The following is a 15,731-nucleotide window of genomic DNA, read 5'->3' on the forward strand; positions in this document are numbered from 1 at the left end:
AGCCTACAAGTAGAGGTAGAGGTAGCCTACAGATACAGGTACAGGTACAGGTAGCCTACAGGTAGAGATAGAGGTAGCCTACAGATACAGGTAGAGGTAGAGGTAGAGGTAGCCTACAGGTACAGGTACAGGTACAGGTAGCCTATAGGTAGAGGTAGCCTACAAGTACAGATACAGGTAGCCTACAGGTAAATGTAGAGGTAGAGGTAGCCTACAGATACAGGTACAGGTAGCCTACAGGTAGAGGTACAGGTACAGGTAGCCTACAGGTAAATGTAGAGATACAGGTAGCCTACAGGTAGAGGTACAGGTACAGGGAGTGTACCACAGAGAACAGCCTCTACACCATTACACCTCCTGGAGAGTTGTAACCATACATGTTGAGTTCATCAGCTCTGTTTCTTCACACGTGAAGTTGGAGAGAGGATTACTGTTCCACAGTCAGTCAGTGCTGATGTGGTGCATAGACATTAGAAGACATACAATAAGTGTACCCTATCTCACTGTACCCTACAGCTGTACTGTGATGCTACCGTGTGTGTGTGTGTGTGTGTGTGTGTGTGTGATTACTTGCTATGGTCAGAGCCATCTAACATGAGCCATCTCCCACCCAGCAGACATTTTGATGAAGTGCCTGGTGTTGCGGTGCGTTCATTCTTCACCTTTCAGATTGCCGACTTCAAAAAAAGCCCAGCAGCTACATCTGTTATTACAGCTACACATCTTCCTCCTGCTCTTTCTCGTCTTCCCATCCTTCATTTTTTCCTCATCATTCATTGTCATCTTGTTTTTCTTCTTTCCTTCCTGTACTCCTCCTCCTCCTCTCCCCCCTTCTTCCTCATACAGCGCATTTTCTCCTCCTCTTCCTCGTCCTGCGACTCTCATTTTGCTGTGGTTGTATGTGTGTGACCTTTCTCTTTTGGCTTGTCAGCATCAAGACTCTCTTCTACGTACATTTTGCCTGTGTGTGTGCGTGTGTGTGCATGTGTGTGTGTGCAAAGTGCCTGCCTATAAAGCAAAAAACATTGTGAACAGTATGTGTGGAATTACGCAGGAATAAACTGACCTATATGCGTGTGGAATCAAATGTAAAGGCCCAGCAAGCACACACAAACACACAGGCACAGGCACACGCACACACACACACACACACACACACACACACACACACAACCAATAACCTTCTCTATAGTGGAAAAATACGGCTTCTTTTTGTTGCCTCTGGACAGTCCAATATCACACACACACACACACACACAGCAGTCTGACCTGTGTGTTGTACTGCTGGCGGGTGGGCGGCACGTCGTAAATGTCTTGATGGGTCGGAGGCTGATGTCTGGGTGGGACGTCGTACTCGTCCTGGTCTGCTTTCACCGTGTCGTACACATACACCTGTCCGACCCGAGTAGGAACTACCACCTGGACACAGAAACACAGAGAGTGGAGAGGAAGGTGAGAGTCAAGAACAACACAAAGACATAATAGTCACACAACAAAACATCAGTCTGAAGGCAGGAGTAGGATGGATATCAACCCCACTATAGAGATATTTGATCTTCATATCAACAGATGGAGAAAGTCTTTAAATCTACTAACAGAAAAACACCACAGCAAAAACAAAGATTAAACCACCAAATGGTCCCCTACTGTAAAAAATAAGTCACAGGGCCTGTGTTTATGTGACTATGACAACATGCGAGGGTCACAATGCGTCACTGAGTCACGAGAGCTTCTCTCATCAGACTCTGAAGTTACAAAACTAGGAGGCTTCTTCACCTTTGAATGAGAATTTAGTGCTTCTTCACACTGAATGAACAGAGACTTAAGGTCTTTCAGTCTAATTAAAACACGCTGCTCACACACAGGCAATAAAAACAGAGCAGGGGACCTGTCATAGTTGTCGTGGGAACCAGGCTGCCCTATTGTGTGCCTGTTTAAACTGTGTATTCTATGGTTTGAGTGTAAAGTCAACCAGCCAGCCTGGGAAACCACAGCAGCTGTGGTATACAACACACACACACACACACACACACACACACACACACACACACACACACACACACACACACACACACACACACACACACACACACACACACACACACACACACACACACACACACACACACACACACACACACAACAAAAGTAGCTGTCACAGCTAGTATCCTTTCATCATCGTCTCTTCTGTCATTTCCACAACATTTCCATGTCCTGGTTAAACCAAATATGAGCAGCAGAAAGCGAGTGTAACCAGGCCCTACACTTACCAATGGGATGATGGATCTTATTAGCTAGCATGCTAACCACACTATTCACTATTACCTATCTATAGTGAACCTTTAAATGAAATATTTTTTACACCGAGATTTCCGGCAGTAAATAAAGTGCATAGCAGCAAAATAGGACTGACTGCAGACACAATTAAGTACATACAAAATGCTTCAATGCTAACTGCTCCTTAAAGGTCCCATATCATGCTCATTTTCAGGTTCATACTTGTATTTTGGGTTTCTACTAGAACATGTTTACATACTTTAATGTTACAAATACACATAATTTTTCTCATACTGTCTGTCTGAATATACCTGTATTTACCCTCTGTTTGAAACACTCCGTTTTAGCGCATTTCAACGGAATGGTAATGGAATTACGCTGTTATGAAACAGCTTGGGTTCATGTTTACATCCTGTCAGCTGATGTCATTCACATACATTCCAACAGGAAATAAACTGGGACACATTTAGCATGTTTATGTTTAAAACTGTGAAATGGTCTAAATATTGTAGATTTGTGACATCACAAACGGACAGAAATCCTAACGGCTTGTTTCAAACGCAGTTTCTGAATACGGGCTGTGTGTATTTCTCCATGGATAGAGTGTTTTGATACTTTTATAGTATTTATATATCACTTAAACCTGCTTTATAATATAAAAGACAGGAAAATCTCACTTTTTACAATATGAGACCTTTAAAACACAATAGCATGTTTTTACATTTCTATTTCAACACGTGATTCTTATGCATATGTATACATACAACATATAAATAAGAAGCTGATGGAAAGGGTTTTATATGTTTTTTTTTACAGATCTAGTAAGCTGGAGCTCAGGAGGAAGAGCGCCACGAGGTTGGCGGTTCGATCCCCGGCTCCTTCTGTCCGCATGTCGAAGTGTCCTTGAGCGAGACACTGAACCTCAAGTTGCTTTACAGCAGCCCACTGCTCCTGGGTTAAATACAGAGGTCTAATTTAATGTATGTACCTATATATATATATATAGATGTAATAGAGTTGAAGTCTTTATGGTCAGCTACTGTCTGCTGAATGCGTCTATCTCTGAACCGGTGCAGAGGGATAAAACTGATTACAGTTTTATTTCAGTTGCTAACAACAAGCATCGGTCAATACTGAAGCCACTTTTTCACACGTCCTCGTAGAGTCTACATTACCAATATGCAAATTAGCCAAACAGTCGGGGCGTTTTCACACCTGTAGTTGGTTTGCTCTGGTCCAAATCAGGGACCAAATTGTTACCATGCTGCATGTTGCCTCGAGTTTGGTTTGTGTTCACATGTCAGCATTTACAAGAGGACCAACATTTTGGTGAGCAAAGGAACTGTTCTGTAATTGGTCAGAATTTCCATACGGGAAAACTCCCGGAAGTAAACAAAGAACAGCAGACTTCCAGAACGCAACAATGGAGGGACAACTACGCGGCTTGATCTTAGGCCCTGGTCATCTTTTTTTTTTTTTACCTCTTAGCAATTTTTCACTCAAAGTAAACGATACAGTTTGAAAATGAGGCGCGGCTGCGACTGGAAAACAATGTATTGATGCACTGGAGTTGCCCCCTCCACCATCATATATGAGCAGCATAAACGATATCACAAAATGAATAGAACAATAAAGTATTCTATAATATACGGTGTGTCTGCAGGTATAATTATTATCTAAATGTTTAATTGCAAATTATCATCACCAGTATCAGGCCGTAACATCCCGTATCGGTCTGTCTGTGTTTGTAAGTCAAATCATTGTTTAATTACACTCGGCTCCAGCCATGATTAATGGAAGCTCTCTGGTAATATTTGCTCAGCTCCCAGCTGTCAGAGGTTCGCTGTGTGTGAGACACACAGAGACTAATGATAAAAGCATCCATTTGACAACCTGTCTGTACTAATCTGCCTCCTCACTCTCCCTCTGCCTTCAACACGTTCTCTCTCTTCTCTCTTCCACACAAAGGGATATTAGAACATTGGTTTATTATTTTCAAGAGGGATCAGTTCACCACCAGTTGTAATAATAAGACATTTCTAAAAAGCTGAGAAAGTTGATTTGGCTTTTCATCGGTTTCTGTCTAATTATCAGCCTGAGTCACACGTATGCAGTCATGTAGACACCCTTTCCCTCATTGTCAGAAAGCTTTCAACGGTATTGACGACACTTGGCTAAGTGCCAGATGTGTCCTGCTGACTGACACACCCACACACACACACACACACACACACACACGTCATCCCCAGCCCTGTGTCAGATTGATAACCCATGTTATTGATCACCTGTCTGTGTGCACCCTAGAGGATGGACACACACTTACACACAAACGCTAAATGATCTGGTTGTGTGTGAGTGAGTGTGTGTGTGTGTGTGTGTGTGTGTAAGGCCTAGTAATAGTGATAGCCTGCTGAGCCCTTTAATCCCTTGAGAAGATCAGAGCTATGGATCAATGGTCACCACCAGAGAGACATCCTTCTCTGTGTGTGTCACTACTGGGATGGTCACCACTGTTAACTAATAATGACGTCATTTAAGAGCAGCATAAGGGCTTCGCGTCTGCACTGTGTTTGCATCGTGATGTTGGATCATTGTTTCTCTGCTTTAAAGCTGCAGTAGGCAGTATATTTTTGGCATCATTGGGCAAAAACTCCATATTAACCTTTCAGCATATTGTAGTTCAAGTGTTCTGAGAGAAAACTAGACTTCTGCTCCTCCTCATGGTTCTGTTTTCAGGCTTTAGAACATCTAGCCCGTGACGGGAGACTTTGACCAATCACAGGTCATTTCAGAGAGAGAGAGAGCATCCTATTGGCTGTGACCGGTGCTTGGCGTTCCATCAAGAGGTCTCAACATGGCTGCCGGGTCACAAACTTTCTCATTTTACAGCTAAACCGTGCACTAGAAGATGATTCTGAAAACATTTGAGGAGAGAAATAGACATTAACGTAACATAATATTGATTCATATTTGATCAGCGCTGCCTAGTTTGACTGTTTGGTCGGAGGTCGCGAGTGATTGACAGCCGGCTCTTATAGACGGCAGCTGGACAGCAGACCTCAGATCAGCTCTTACTGCTTGTTTTCCTTCGGTCTCTGAAATCTTGCAGATGCCGTTAGGAGCACCGTAGGACACAGAGGAACATGATTTTTTTCCAGATTTTGTTTCATGTACTACTGTCACGATATAGCGACCGTTTTCTAAAAATAACTTTTTAATCGTATTTGCTCCAATCTCGCCTACTGATGCTTTAACTGCCAACAGCCCTTAGTACACAACGAAATGCAATATCTCATCTCCATCATCAATAGACAGAGAAATGCACAAAACTTCAGTTTCATCACAAGATCAACTTTTCACACTAAATTCAAATCACTAGAAAGGAATAGGTCACAACCGGCGGATTCCCATCTCGCTTTTCTGATGAGTTCAGCCTTGGACACGTGGATTTGTGGGTATGACATATAGCAAAGCTGGAAGAGCAGTCTTACAGTGGAATTAATACAGTCTAAAACAGATTTAACGTAGGATTTAGACAACATTCGTGAGAGAAGGTAAAAAAAAAAAAGTATTTAAAGGGCAGGTCCATTATTATTCATAATTTATTTTGAGGTTTTTATATCATTCTGTAGCTTCCCAGTCAATCCGAACATTTTGGTCAAATTTTGGTCTAATTAAGAATGTTTTAGCATCAAAATGCTATTTTCTCAAGCATAGATTGATTTCCTGCTCGTAGCTACTTTCCAGGGCCGCTCTTCCCTTTTCAACTTGAACATTACTCCATGCTGATCCTTGCCATCCTTTCACAGTTTTCTTAAAGTATGTTACCTCCTCTTTGTATCATTCAGTGTGTACCTTGAAGCACTGGAATTGACAGTCTTGACATTGATTCTTCTAGGCTCTGACAAGCTCAACACAGGCCGGCTCTCCCGGCGCTCGGCAGGAATGAATGACAGCCAGGACACAGCTGCATCGAGTCTCTGTACATCCTCGTTTCTTATGTGTCATCACAGAACTGTGGCCCGAGGACAGCTGTATACTTTCAGATTTACTGACCTACATACCCACCAGAGAAAATTCTCTGTCGTGTTCTCAGAATAAATCAGTGGCCTCATAAAAGCTGCAGCTACTCTGACCTACCAACAATAAAATGCCTTCACACACACTTATTAATGAGGATTCAGTGACACACACACACACACACACACACACACACACACACACACACGACAGAGGGCCATGTGTGGCATGAGCTGGGATGTTCACTCTTTTGTTCCATTTGTACGATTACGTCAAGCAGAAGTCATTGTTCTACAGATGACCTTTGCTCCGAGCAATGTCCCTCCCTCCTTCCCAGCAGCACCCTCCACCCTCTCTTCCTCTCCTTTCTCTTTCTTTCTCTTTCTCTTCTTTATGCCGATGAAAACAAGGACAGATGACAAGAAACCAGGGCGTGGGCTTTGGTCTACAAACAAAACGCAGGATGAGATCTCCTCCAGTGGTATCTGGTGGTAAATACAGCACATTCTCAAATGAAGCCCAATCCTCCAGCTTCAAAATGACCACCGTAACCACACAGAGAAAAATAGACTTTCTATACATGCAGCTGCAGCAAGCAGCAGAGAAAAACAAATCTTTACAGCACAGATGTGAAGTTGAAAGAGAAAATGGGGTAAAAATAGAGAGAGAGGCCTAATTACAGTAGGAGCATTGGGTGGTTTGTCTGAACTAGTAGACATGGCTGCTTCAGATCCTAATCCATACTGTGCTCTTACTCTGCTCTCTGCTGATTTGTTTCTGCCTGTTTAAGGCAAGAAACACTACAGGCAAAAACAGTTTTCATGCACTGGTCAATTTTTAGATTTTTGGGCTATTTTGCTTCCATAACATGTCTTCTAGTGGGAGGAAAAACAAATCCAAAATACCTATTTGGGTGTTTATTTTATTGTCTATTTGAGTCTGTGGATTTCTCCTGAATTCACCAAAAGTTAGCAACAGATAATGCCTCATTTGCATATTTAAACGTATCATTTCAGAAAACTGATTTTAATAAAAACTAGAATGGCACTCGGAGAGCGCAGACCTCCGCCAAGGTGGCCGAGTACGATTGCCCCCCCTCTCCGTTCAGCCTGTGCCATCATCCACGTGTATTTTTGTTTATGTTGAGATCAGCTGTACGTAGCGAAGCATCGTAAAATACTTCATTCAAACTGGACGGAAACAAAATCAAAACCGTCGTTGTTACTCTTTCCAACAATCACCAAGTGTGCTTTGGTCCAACTCAACTCTAATTTCAGAGTTCATGTGAAAAAACAAATTGCAGGTAAGTGAGTAAATATGTGTATAGGTGTGATTTGTTTATTGTTAAGAAAAAACACTGACAGTACTACTGTACTGTATATATGCCCGGCGGGGTTACTGCAATATAGTAAACTCACTTTAAGTCCAGTTAAAGTGTAACACTGTTGGTCTTGATCACAAACCAGCCAGACAAAGACGTAAAAAAAACAGTGGAGAAAGAATGAATGAGAGAGAGTTGGAGCCACAAGCCTGTGAATACCATGCCAGCTATGTGGAGCATGTGGCAACACACACGCACACGCACGCATACACACACAGACAGAGGCACTAAGCGCCAGTGCAGGGGTCTTAACAGATTAGTGCATGTCTCCAAGAGAGAACCAACACACTCTACCCCCCACTGAACTGGATTCCAACACCACATGGCATAACTTGTGTGTGTGTGTGTGTGTGTGTGTGTGTGTGTGTGTGTGTGTGTGTGTGTGTGTTCTGTCCATGTGTGCGTGCTCAGACCGGCTGTTTGGCAATTCTGACAATACCCAGAGAGGTTATAGGACTGTGGTGATGAAAAAAGTATTGATTTATTAGGGTGTCATTATATTGAGTGTTGAGTTGACATTATGCTGCATTTGTGCGTCTGAGCACCTCGTCATATTATCGGAAAGGTCTCTGTGTTGGTCATTTCCACCAATTTGTTGTGATGGTGGGAAAACTACTAAGCACTACTTCATAAATGTGACGCAGCAGATCACTTCACCATTCAGGGAGAAACTTTAGCAAAGAATGAAAAGGTAGGAAGTGGTTACAATGTCACATTCAACAACCTTCTTGCACCAGACTGTATTGTAATTTTGGTGGGTTTAACCATGGCTGCGTTTGAAAAGTCCAAAAATTACGTCTTTTCCTAACCACTTTTCCTTGACCTTGAGGGAAAACGTCATGAGGTCAAGGAAAGATGAAAAGGAGAATTCAGAAGGATTTAGGAAAAGACGACCGCGGTGTTCAGAGAATCTGACTGCACTAACACTAGGTTCCGTAATTATGATGCGACGGCGGCGAATGTTAGTGACGCAGGTCTGCAGTGGTGAAACTACAATGTTCTGAAGATGGACTACAAACGGCGCTGCTTCCCACCGTGCGTTGTTAAATAGGTCTTTCAGTGACAGACTGCTCCACCCGCGGTGTGTGAAAGAGAGATACCACAGCTCTTTCTGCTGCTGGAACACTCTATCAACATATTATAAAGGAGTATCTGACCTAACGTGGACAACCGGTGAAAAATATCACTTCATTACCAAGGTTGGAATTGAAATAAACAAAGGAATATATGACAAATGTTGAGTTAATTGTTCGAGTTATGGAGAAGATGTAGGATCATATATTTCTTCCAACTTCTTTTGGGACATGTAATATTTATTTATGTTGATTATTTGTTAATTGATTGTTTACTGTTCATTTTATTTGTTATTCTTGTTTTGTTTTTTTACTTAGGTATTTGTAACATGTTTGAAATAAATAAATAATTAATTATAAAGTGAAATAAAATGGTTGTCACTGTCCACGAATATTAAACATGAATCCCAACTAATGTACAAGCGTATGAAAATAATATGCAAGATAAACATATCGTTTGTTTTCATGAACGGCCGAACGGTGCGTCGTTTTAAATGCTGCGGCTGCAAGGAATTGTGGGATGTTATTCTCTCTTTTCCTTTGCTAAAGGATGGTCCAGTGTATCCTATGCTAAAGGAGATAATAAAGGAAGTATTGAAGCTCCTTTCCTCAGCATTTGGAGAATTCAAACAGCTCTTATCATGGCTGCTCCGGGTCATTTCACTCCGTTAGGAACCTTCCTAAGAGAAAAGGACTATTCGACCGCAGCCCATCTCCCTCTTAAGAGTCATGAAATCCTCTCAGATTGGGCATGTTGGTTTAAATTCAATAGAATAGAAAAAAAATCGAATCTAAAAATCTGACAGAGACATACTTTAAGGTAGTACTGTGTAGGATTAACCAAAGCTGTTGGCGATATTACATATAAATGCATCCTTTAAACAGCACCATGTGTGACACCAGGTTGTGAAAGTAGACTATTCTTGGTGAGCACAAAGCACAATATTTTCTTTAATACTTAACACAGTACAGGCTACAGATATCCACATCATGATGACTGATGGGGTGTTGCCTTTTCTTCACACAGACTCTCAAACTAACAATCAAATGGACTCAGCAATGAGACTGGATGAGCGAAACAAATGTCTACAGATATGTGGGAGTGTGCCAGACAGCCGTGTTCACTTCATTAGTCTCCAGTTAATCTCTCAGCATGTGGTGCAGAATGTAGCCTCACAAACTGGCAATTTGCACGCACACACACACACACACACACACACACACACACACACACAGTGTGTTAAGCTGGGAGACACGTGGCTGCTGACACACCCCTCCTAGCACATCAATGCCTTTGATGACGGCTGACACTATTGCTTGACCTTCTGACACACACATACCCACTCACACACACACACACACACACACACACCACACACACACACACACACACACTGATACATTGGTGCCATGGACACATTTTGGGTGACAAACCAATCTTCCGTACCCGGCCCTATCTTTCGCATCCCTTAAACACATATTAAAATATTAATAAAAATCTTAATTTTAAGGATAATTTATCAGCTTTTTCAGACCTTTTCCACTGACCAAGAGTCAGCAGACGGCTGTAGATCAAGGAGGCCATCCATATCAGAGATAGGGGTTACCATCTCCCCCCAAATACAGCTATGACTTCCAAGGTCAACTCTAAAGGCAAGTTAAAGCTTCAGTAGGCAGTATATTTTTGGCATCATTGGGCAAAAAGTTCCATAATAACCTTTCATCATATTGTAATTCAAGTGTTCTAAGAGAAAACTAGACTTCTGCACCTCCTCATGGCTCTGTTTTCAGGCTTTAGAGAATCTAGCCCGTGGCGGGAGACTTTGACCAATCACAGGTCATTTCATTGAGAGAGCGTTCCTATTGGCTGTGCTACGGTCATGTGACCGGAACTTGGCATTCCTTCACCAGATTTGCGATATTTACTGAAAATGATAAACAATACAGCCAACAGTAGCCTCAGTAAACATTCAGGCGACCTTCTGGTGATCTCCCTCCAGCCAGCTGTCACCTTATTTAGGTGTTTGTAGTGAAATGAAGAGGTATCGTATCAGATAACTCCTTATTTCAACTTTACCAATCAGCCCTCATCCGTTGGAATAAGGAACAAATAGAAACAGGGCGTCTGACAACAGTTCAGCTCCAAACGGCGTGCTGCGCAGCGCTTCGTCGCTCGCGGCCAGTTTGTTCATTCAAATAGAAAACAATGTAATCAAACTGATTTTGTCACTGACGCTTGCTCGCATCGCATTCTGTTTGGCGGGTGTTATATATAGGCTGCACACATCCCTATACATTAGACCTCTCTGCGTTACACATTACATTCCCTCTAGAGTTCAAACTGCGCCTATATGCTGAACAGTCTTACTAAAGGGCGTGTGAAGCTGAGCTGGAGCCTTCCTCAGCAGCTGAGACTCTGCAGCTGGAGCTCCCGCTGCCTCTCTCTGCTCACTTCCTCCATCATTCACCCTCCATGTTGAAACCAACACTGCACTTTTCATCACTCTTCAATTACCGCTTCATCTGTGTCGATGTGTGGATGAGTGGGTGAATGAGAGAGAGTGAGTGGAGTCTTCCCTCAGCAGGTATTCCTTATCTTGTAATGACTAACTGGAAGGAGTGGAGTGTGTGTCTCTTTTAGTTGTGTGTATGTGTACGGAGGGGGAGGCAAGGGGAGGTAAGTGAGCATAAGAGCAACTCATTACAATGAAGGGCATTGGCAAGGTAAATACATAAAGCATGTGACACATACACACACACACACACACACACACACACACACACACACACACACACACACACACACACACACACACACACACACACACACACACACACACACACACACACACACACACACACACCTTGCTCTTATACTGACAATAGAAGGTTCAGTACTACTACGCTTCCGCAATGATACCATGGGTCGGGACGGCGTTATGAGCTGTAACCGCCGTATGAGAGCGGTGCAGAGTGGCGGCCACGAGCTAACCAGCGGGGCGTGTTCACATGCAGTAACATGCACTAAAAGGCACGCATGGCCGACCCTGCTAAACGAAGCACAGAGAAGCTTGGATTATAACACATACAGAAGGACTTCATTCTCTCTCATGGTGACACAGAGCAGACCTCTCAAATGTATCCACACATTATCACCAATACTGGATTTTTTAGGTTGATACCAAAATAGATATTTGAGGGTTAAAAGAAATACAATAATGACATAACGGAAGCACACAGTGTTGCACGGTATACCGATACTAGAAACGTATCGCGATAACCGGCCGCTAAAAGTGGTACAATATCCTGTTTTATTAGGACGGATACTTTAAGAATGACAGTGTTTTAATACGAGCCGTGAGTTGTGTCGAGATGCGACTGTGTGTGCGTGTGCGCAGCGCTCTGCTTTGGAGGACGTCGTTAGGATTAGGATCCCGCAGGAGCAGGAAGTTATAACTTTACTGCTGGTGGAGCAATCGGTCAAAAATAAACTGTGGTGATAACCAGAAGGATGGAGTCAACAAGTGAAGATTAAAGCTTAAGTAGGAGATATTGGATTTATTTTTATAAAACGGTTGCTATATCGTGACAGTAGTACATGAAACAGGTAACCTGAAAAAAATCATGTTCCTCTGTGTCCTCCGGTGCTCCTAACGGCACCCACAAGATTTCACAGACCGGAGGAAAACAAGCAGTAAGAGCTGATCTGGAGTCTGCTGTCCATCTGCTGTCTATGAGAGCCGGCTGTCAATCACTCACGAACTCCGACCAAACGGTCAAACTAGGCCGCGCTGATCAAATATGAATCAATATTATGTTACGTTAATGTCTATTTCTCTCCTCAAATGTTTTAAGAATCATCTTGTAGTGCACGGTTTAGCTGTAAAATGAGAAAGTTTGTGACAAAATAGTTTGTGAAAATAGGAATTAATAAGAAATTATGTCTGGAGCACCTTTGTCCCAGTAATGAAAGGGAATCGTAAGGCTACAGACTACAGTGGTATTTTGGACAACAGTGTGCCTCCAACTTTGTGTCAACAGTTTGTGTTTGTCCCTTTCCTGTTTCAACATGACAACTCTTCTGTGTACAGAACCAGCTCCATAAAGACATTGTTTTCCCAGTTCGCTGTAGAAAAACATGACTGGCCTGCACAGAGCCCTGACCTCAAACCCATCCAGCATCACTGGGATGAAATGGACTGTGAGCCAGACCCTGATCACCCAACAGCCGTGTTGGACCTCACTAATGCTCTTGTGTCTGATTGAGAGCAAATACTAACTATCACATTTGGAATGTTAGAGTAGCGGCACACATTTGGCCATGTGGTGTACATAAAAAATGCAGCCTTTAATTCCACACTGAAATAAATAGAGTCTAATGGCTGCATGCATATTTTCTCAGATGGACACCTCCCTCTGTTATCTCACTGTTAATATTGTAGTGAGTGACACTGCATAGGTAAACACATGCTAACCTCAGGGACCACTCCCTCTTTTTCCTGCTTCTCTCCCTCCCTGGTGAATTCATGGCGACATGTACACCTAGGATATGACTTCACTGTTTACATGTCCCTTCAGAGTTGATTAGAGTTCGACCAATATGGAACTATAGAATGGCACTCGGAGAGCGCAGACCTCCGCCAAGTTGCGTGACTTTAAAAACAGATCACAGCTCACAGCTGGCGGTACCGTGAGGTGGTCGGCTTGTTATTAACACGGTGTGTTTCCGTGTAACGATGCCTCTCTCATTCAGCAGCCTTGTTATGTCTGTATAACGTTACACTACGTTGTCTCTCAACCCGTCATCTGCCGCTTTTTTCTTTCTCGCCGCGGATGGCCAGCAGCTCCCGCACACACATCCACACACTTGTCTCTTTGCTCTCAGAAGGAGGATCATGCGTCATCAACGCGTCATCAGCTACACTGCTCATGTGTTATACCCTGAGGTCTTAAAGGTTCCATATCATGCTAATTTTTAGGCTCATACTTGTATTTTGTGTTTCTACTAGAACATGTTTACATGCTGTAATGTTCAAAAAAAACTTTATTTTCCTCATACTGTCTGCCTGTATATACCTGTATTTACCCTCTGTCTGAAACGCTCCGTTTTAATGCATTTAAATGGAATCGCAACCGAATTGCGTTGCTAGGCAAAAGTTTGGGTCCATGTTTACGTCCTGTCAGCTGATGTTATTAACATACACTGCAACCGGAAATAAACTGGGACACATTTAGAATGTTTACATTTAAAACCGTGTAATGGTCTAAATATTGTATATTTGTGACATCACAAATGGACAGAAATCCTAACGGCTTGTTTCAAATGCACAATTTCTAAATACGGGCTGTGTGTATTACTCCGTATATTGAGCGTTTTGATAGTTTAACAGTATTCATATAGCACTTAAACCTGCTTTATAATATAAAACACATGAAAATCGCACTTTTTACAATATGGGGCATTTAATGCTCAGGCTGATCGGAATCCTTAAAAAAAATCCTGAATCAGGATCATGATCCGGATCGCCACCGTCGAATGGATTGTTCATAGTGCCACACCTCACCCCTCCAAAAAATGTCATTCAAATCCTTTGCTAACTTTTGGAGTAATCCTGCAAACGGACAACCAACAAACCAACGCCGGTGAAAACATAACCTCCTTCCTAGGCCTTCAGCCTTGGCGGAGGTAATAATAATCGTTCATTTATATAGCACTTGTTATATTGCATTATTTATCAAAGTGTGACCCCACACACATTCAGAGATTTTAAGGCCCCCAGATCTTGACTGACCCTAGAACCGCCCCTAGTATTGAGATCAGTAGCGAGAGAGGTGCTATTGTTAGTGGTGCTATTGTTTGATAAAGATCGGTCTACACAGACAACATATGGACACACAGTAACCACAGTGCCACAGCCACAGTGAGCTGTTAGATGAAGAGCTGCAGACAACAAGCTCTGCCCTCCAACACATCATCAAAGTAAACAACATCTTCACCATGCTGTTTGTGCCGTGCACATTATCACCGCATGGCTCAGCGTGCATGTTCTATAGCTCTGTGGGAAAATAAGACGACCAGCATCTCTTCTTCTCTTCTTATGTATACAGTAGCTGTTCTAAAAAAAGCCCTTTTCAACATTGTCTGAGAGACCACATCTCCACCTTTAGTGTCTCCTGATGCTGTTGGAGAGACACAATAACCTTCCAGCTGAATTGAAGCATTTCACTGGTTGTCACATTTCAGTTGCTGCATATGAATTTATTATGAAGCAGTTTAGAGACAGACAGGAACACAGATGAGTTCATATGTTAAAGAACAGGGAAGCAGCTGGACCAAACATCTCCATCACCAACACACACACACGCACACACACACACTCTGGCTCACAGTGGTGCTTACACATATGGCTCACTGCACCACAGCAAGCCTGCAGGGGCTTCCCCAGAGTACACACTCTCACACACACACACGCACACGCATATGCACACGCAGCCTGTCACCTGCTGGCACAGTAAAGTGCTTACTCACCCAACCACAAGATCAGAGCTGAATTATTAACAATCTTATTATTTCACTGGTCCTCCTCCACACACACGCGCACGCACGCGCGCGCGCGCACACACACGCACGCACGCACGCACGCACAGACACACACACACACACACACACACACAGTCTACTGTTTATTCTGTCAGCGTTTTTTCCTCCTTTTGTCATCCATGTTGTCGTTTCCTTCTCTACCTCTTCCGTCTCTCAGCTCTCTTAGTATTCCGCTCTGTCTTTTTCCTTCTCATCCCGTGGAACAGTGAGACACTGGAGAGTGACGACTTTGGAAGATTCATTAAGGTAAACGCCACTATGAGATTCTAGCACGAGGACATTTCATTTTGTAGTTTTTCCATGGTTTGTTAGGAATTGTTTAATTGCCCTTTTTCTTCTTCTTTTTTTCTCACTACCACTGATAATAAAATAATAATCC

At 42.8% G+C, this 15,731-nt stretch overlaps 1 protein-coding gene across 4 annotated transcripts in view; it reads right to left on the bottom strand.

The window, feature by feature from the left end:
- bcar1 (BCAR1 scaffold protein, Cas family member) overlaps window positions 1-15,731 on the bottom strand; it is a 96,774-nt gene that overhangs the window by 11,987 nt on the left and 69,056 nt on the right. For all 4 annotated transcript variants that reach the window (XM_037766818.1, XM_037766820.1, XM_037766819.1 and 1 more), the window contains one exon: window positions 1,270-1,419. In XM_037766818.1, coding sequence (XP_037622746.1) covers window positions 1,270-1,419 — 150 coding nt within the window. The remainder of the gene's footprint in view (window positions 1-1,269; window positions 1,420-15,731) is intronic.

This window comes from Sebastes umbrosus, chromosome 4, assembly GCF_015220745.1.
Source record: "Sebastes umbrosus isolate fSebUmb1 chromosome 4, fSebUmb1.pri, whole genome shotgun sequence".
NCBI lineage: Eukaryota > Metazoa > Chordata > Actinopteri > Perciformes > Sebastidae > Sebastes > Sebastes umbrosus.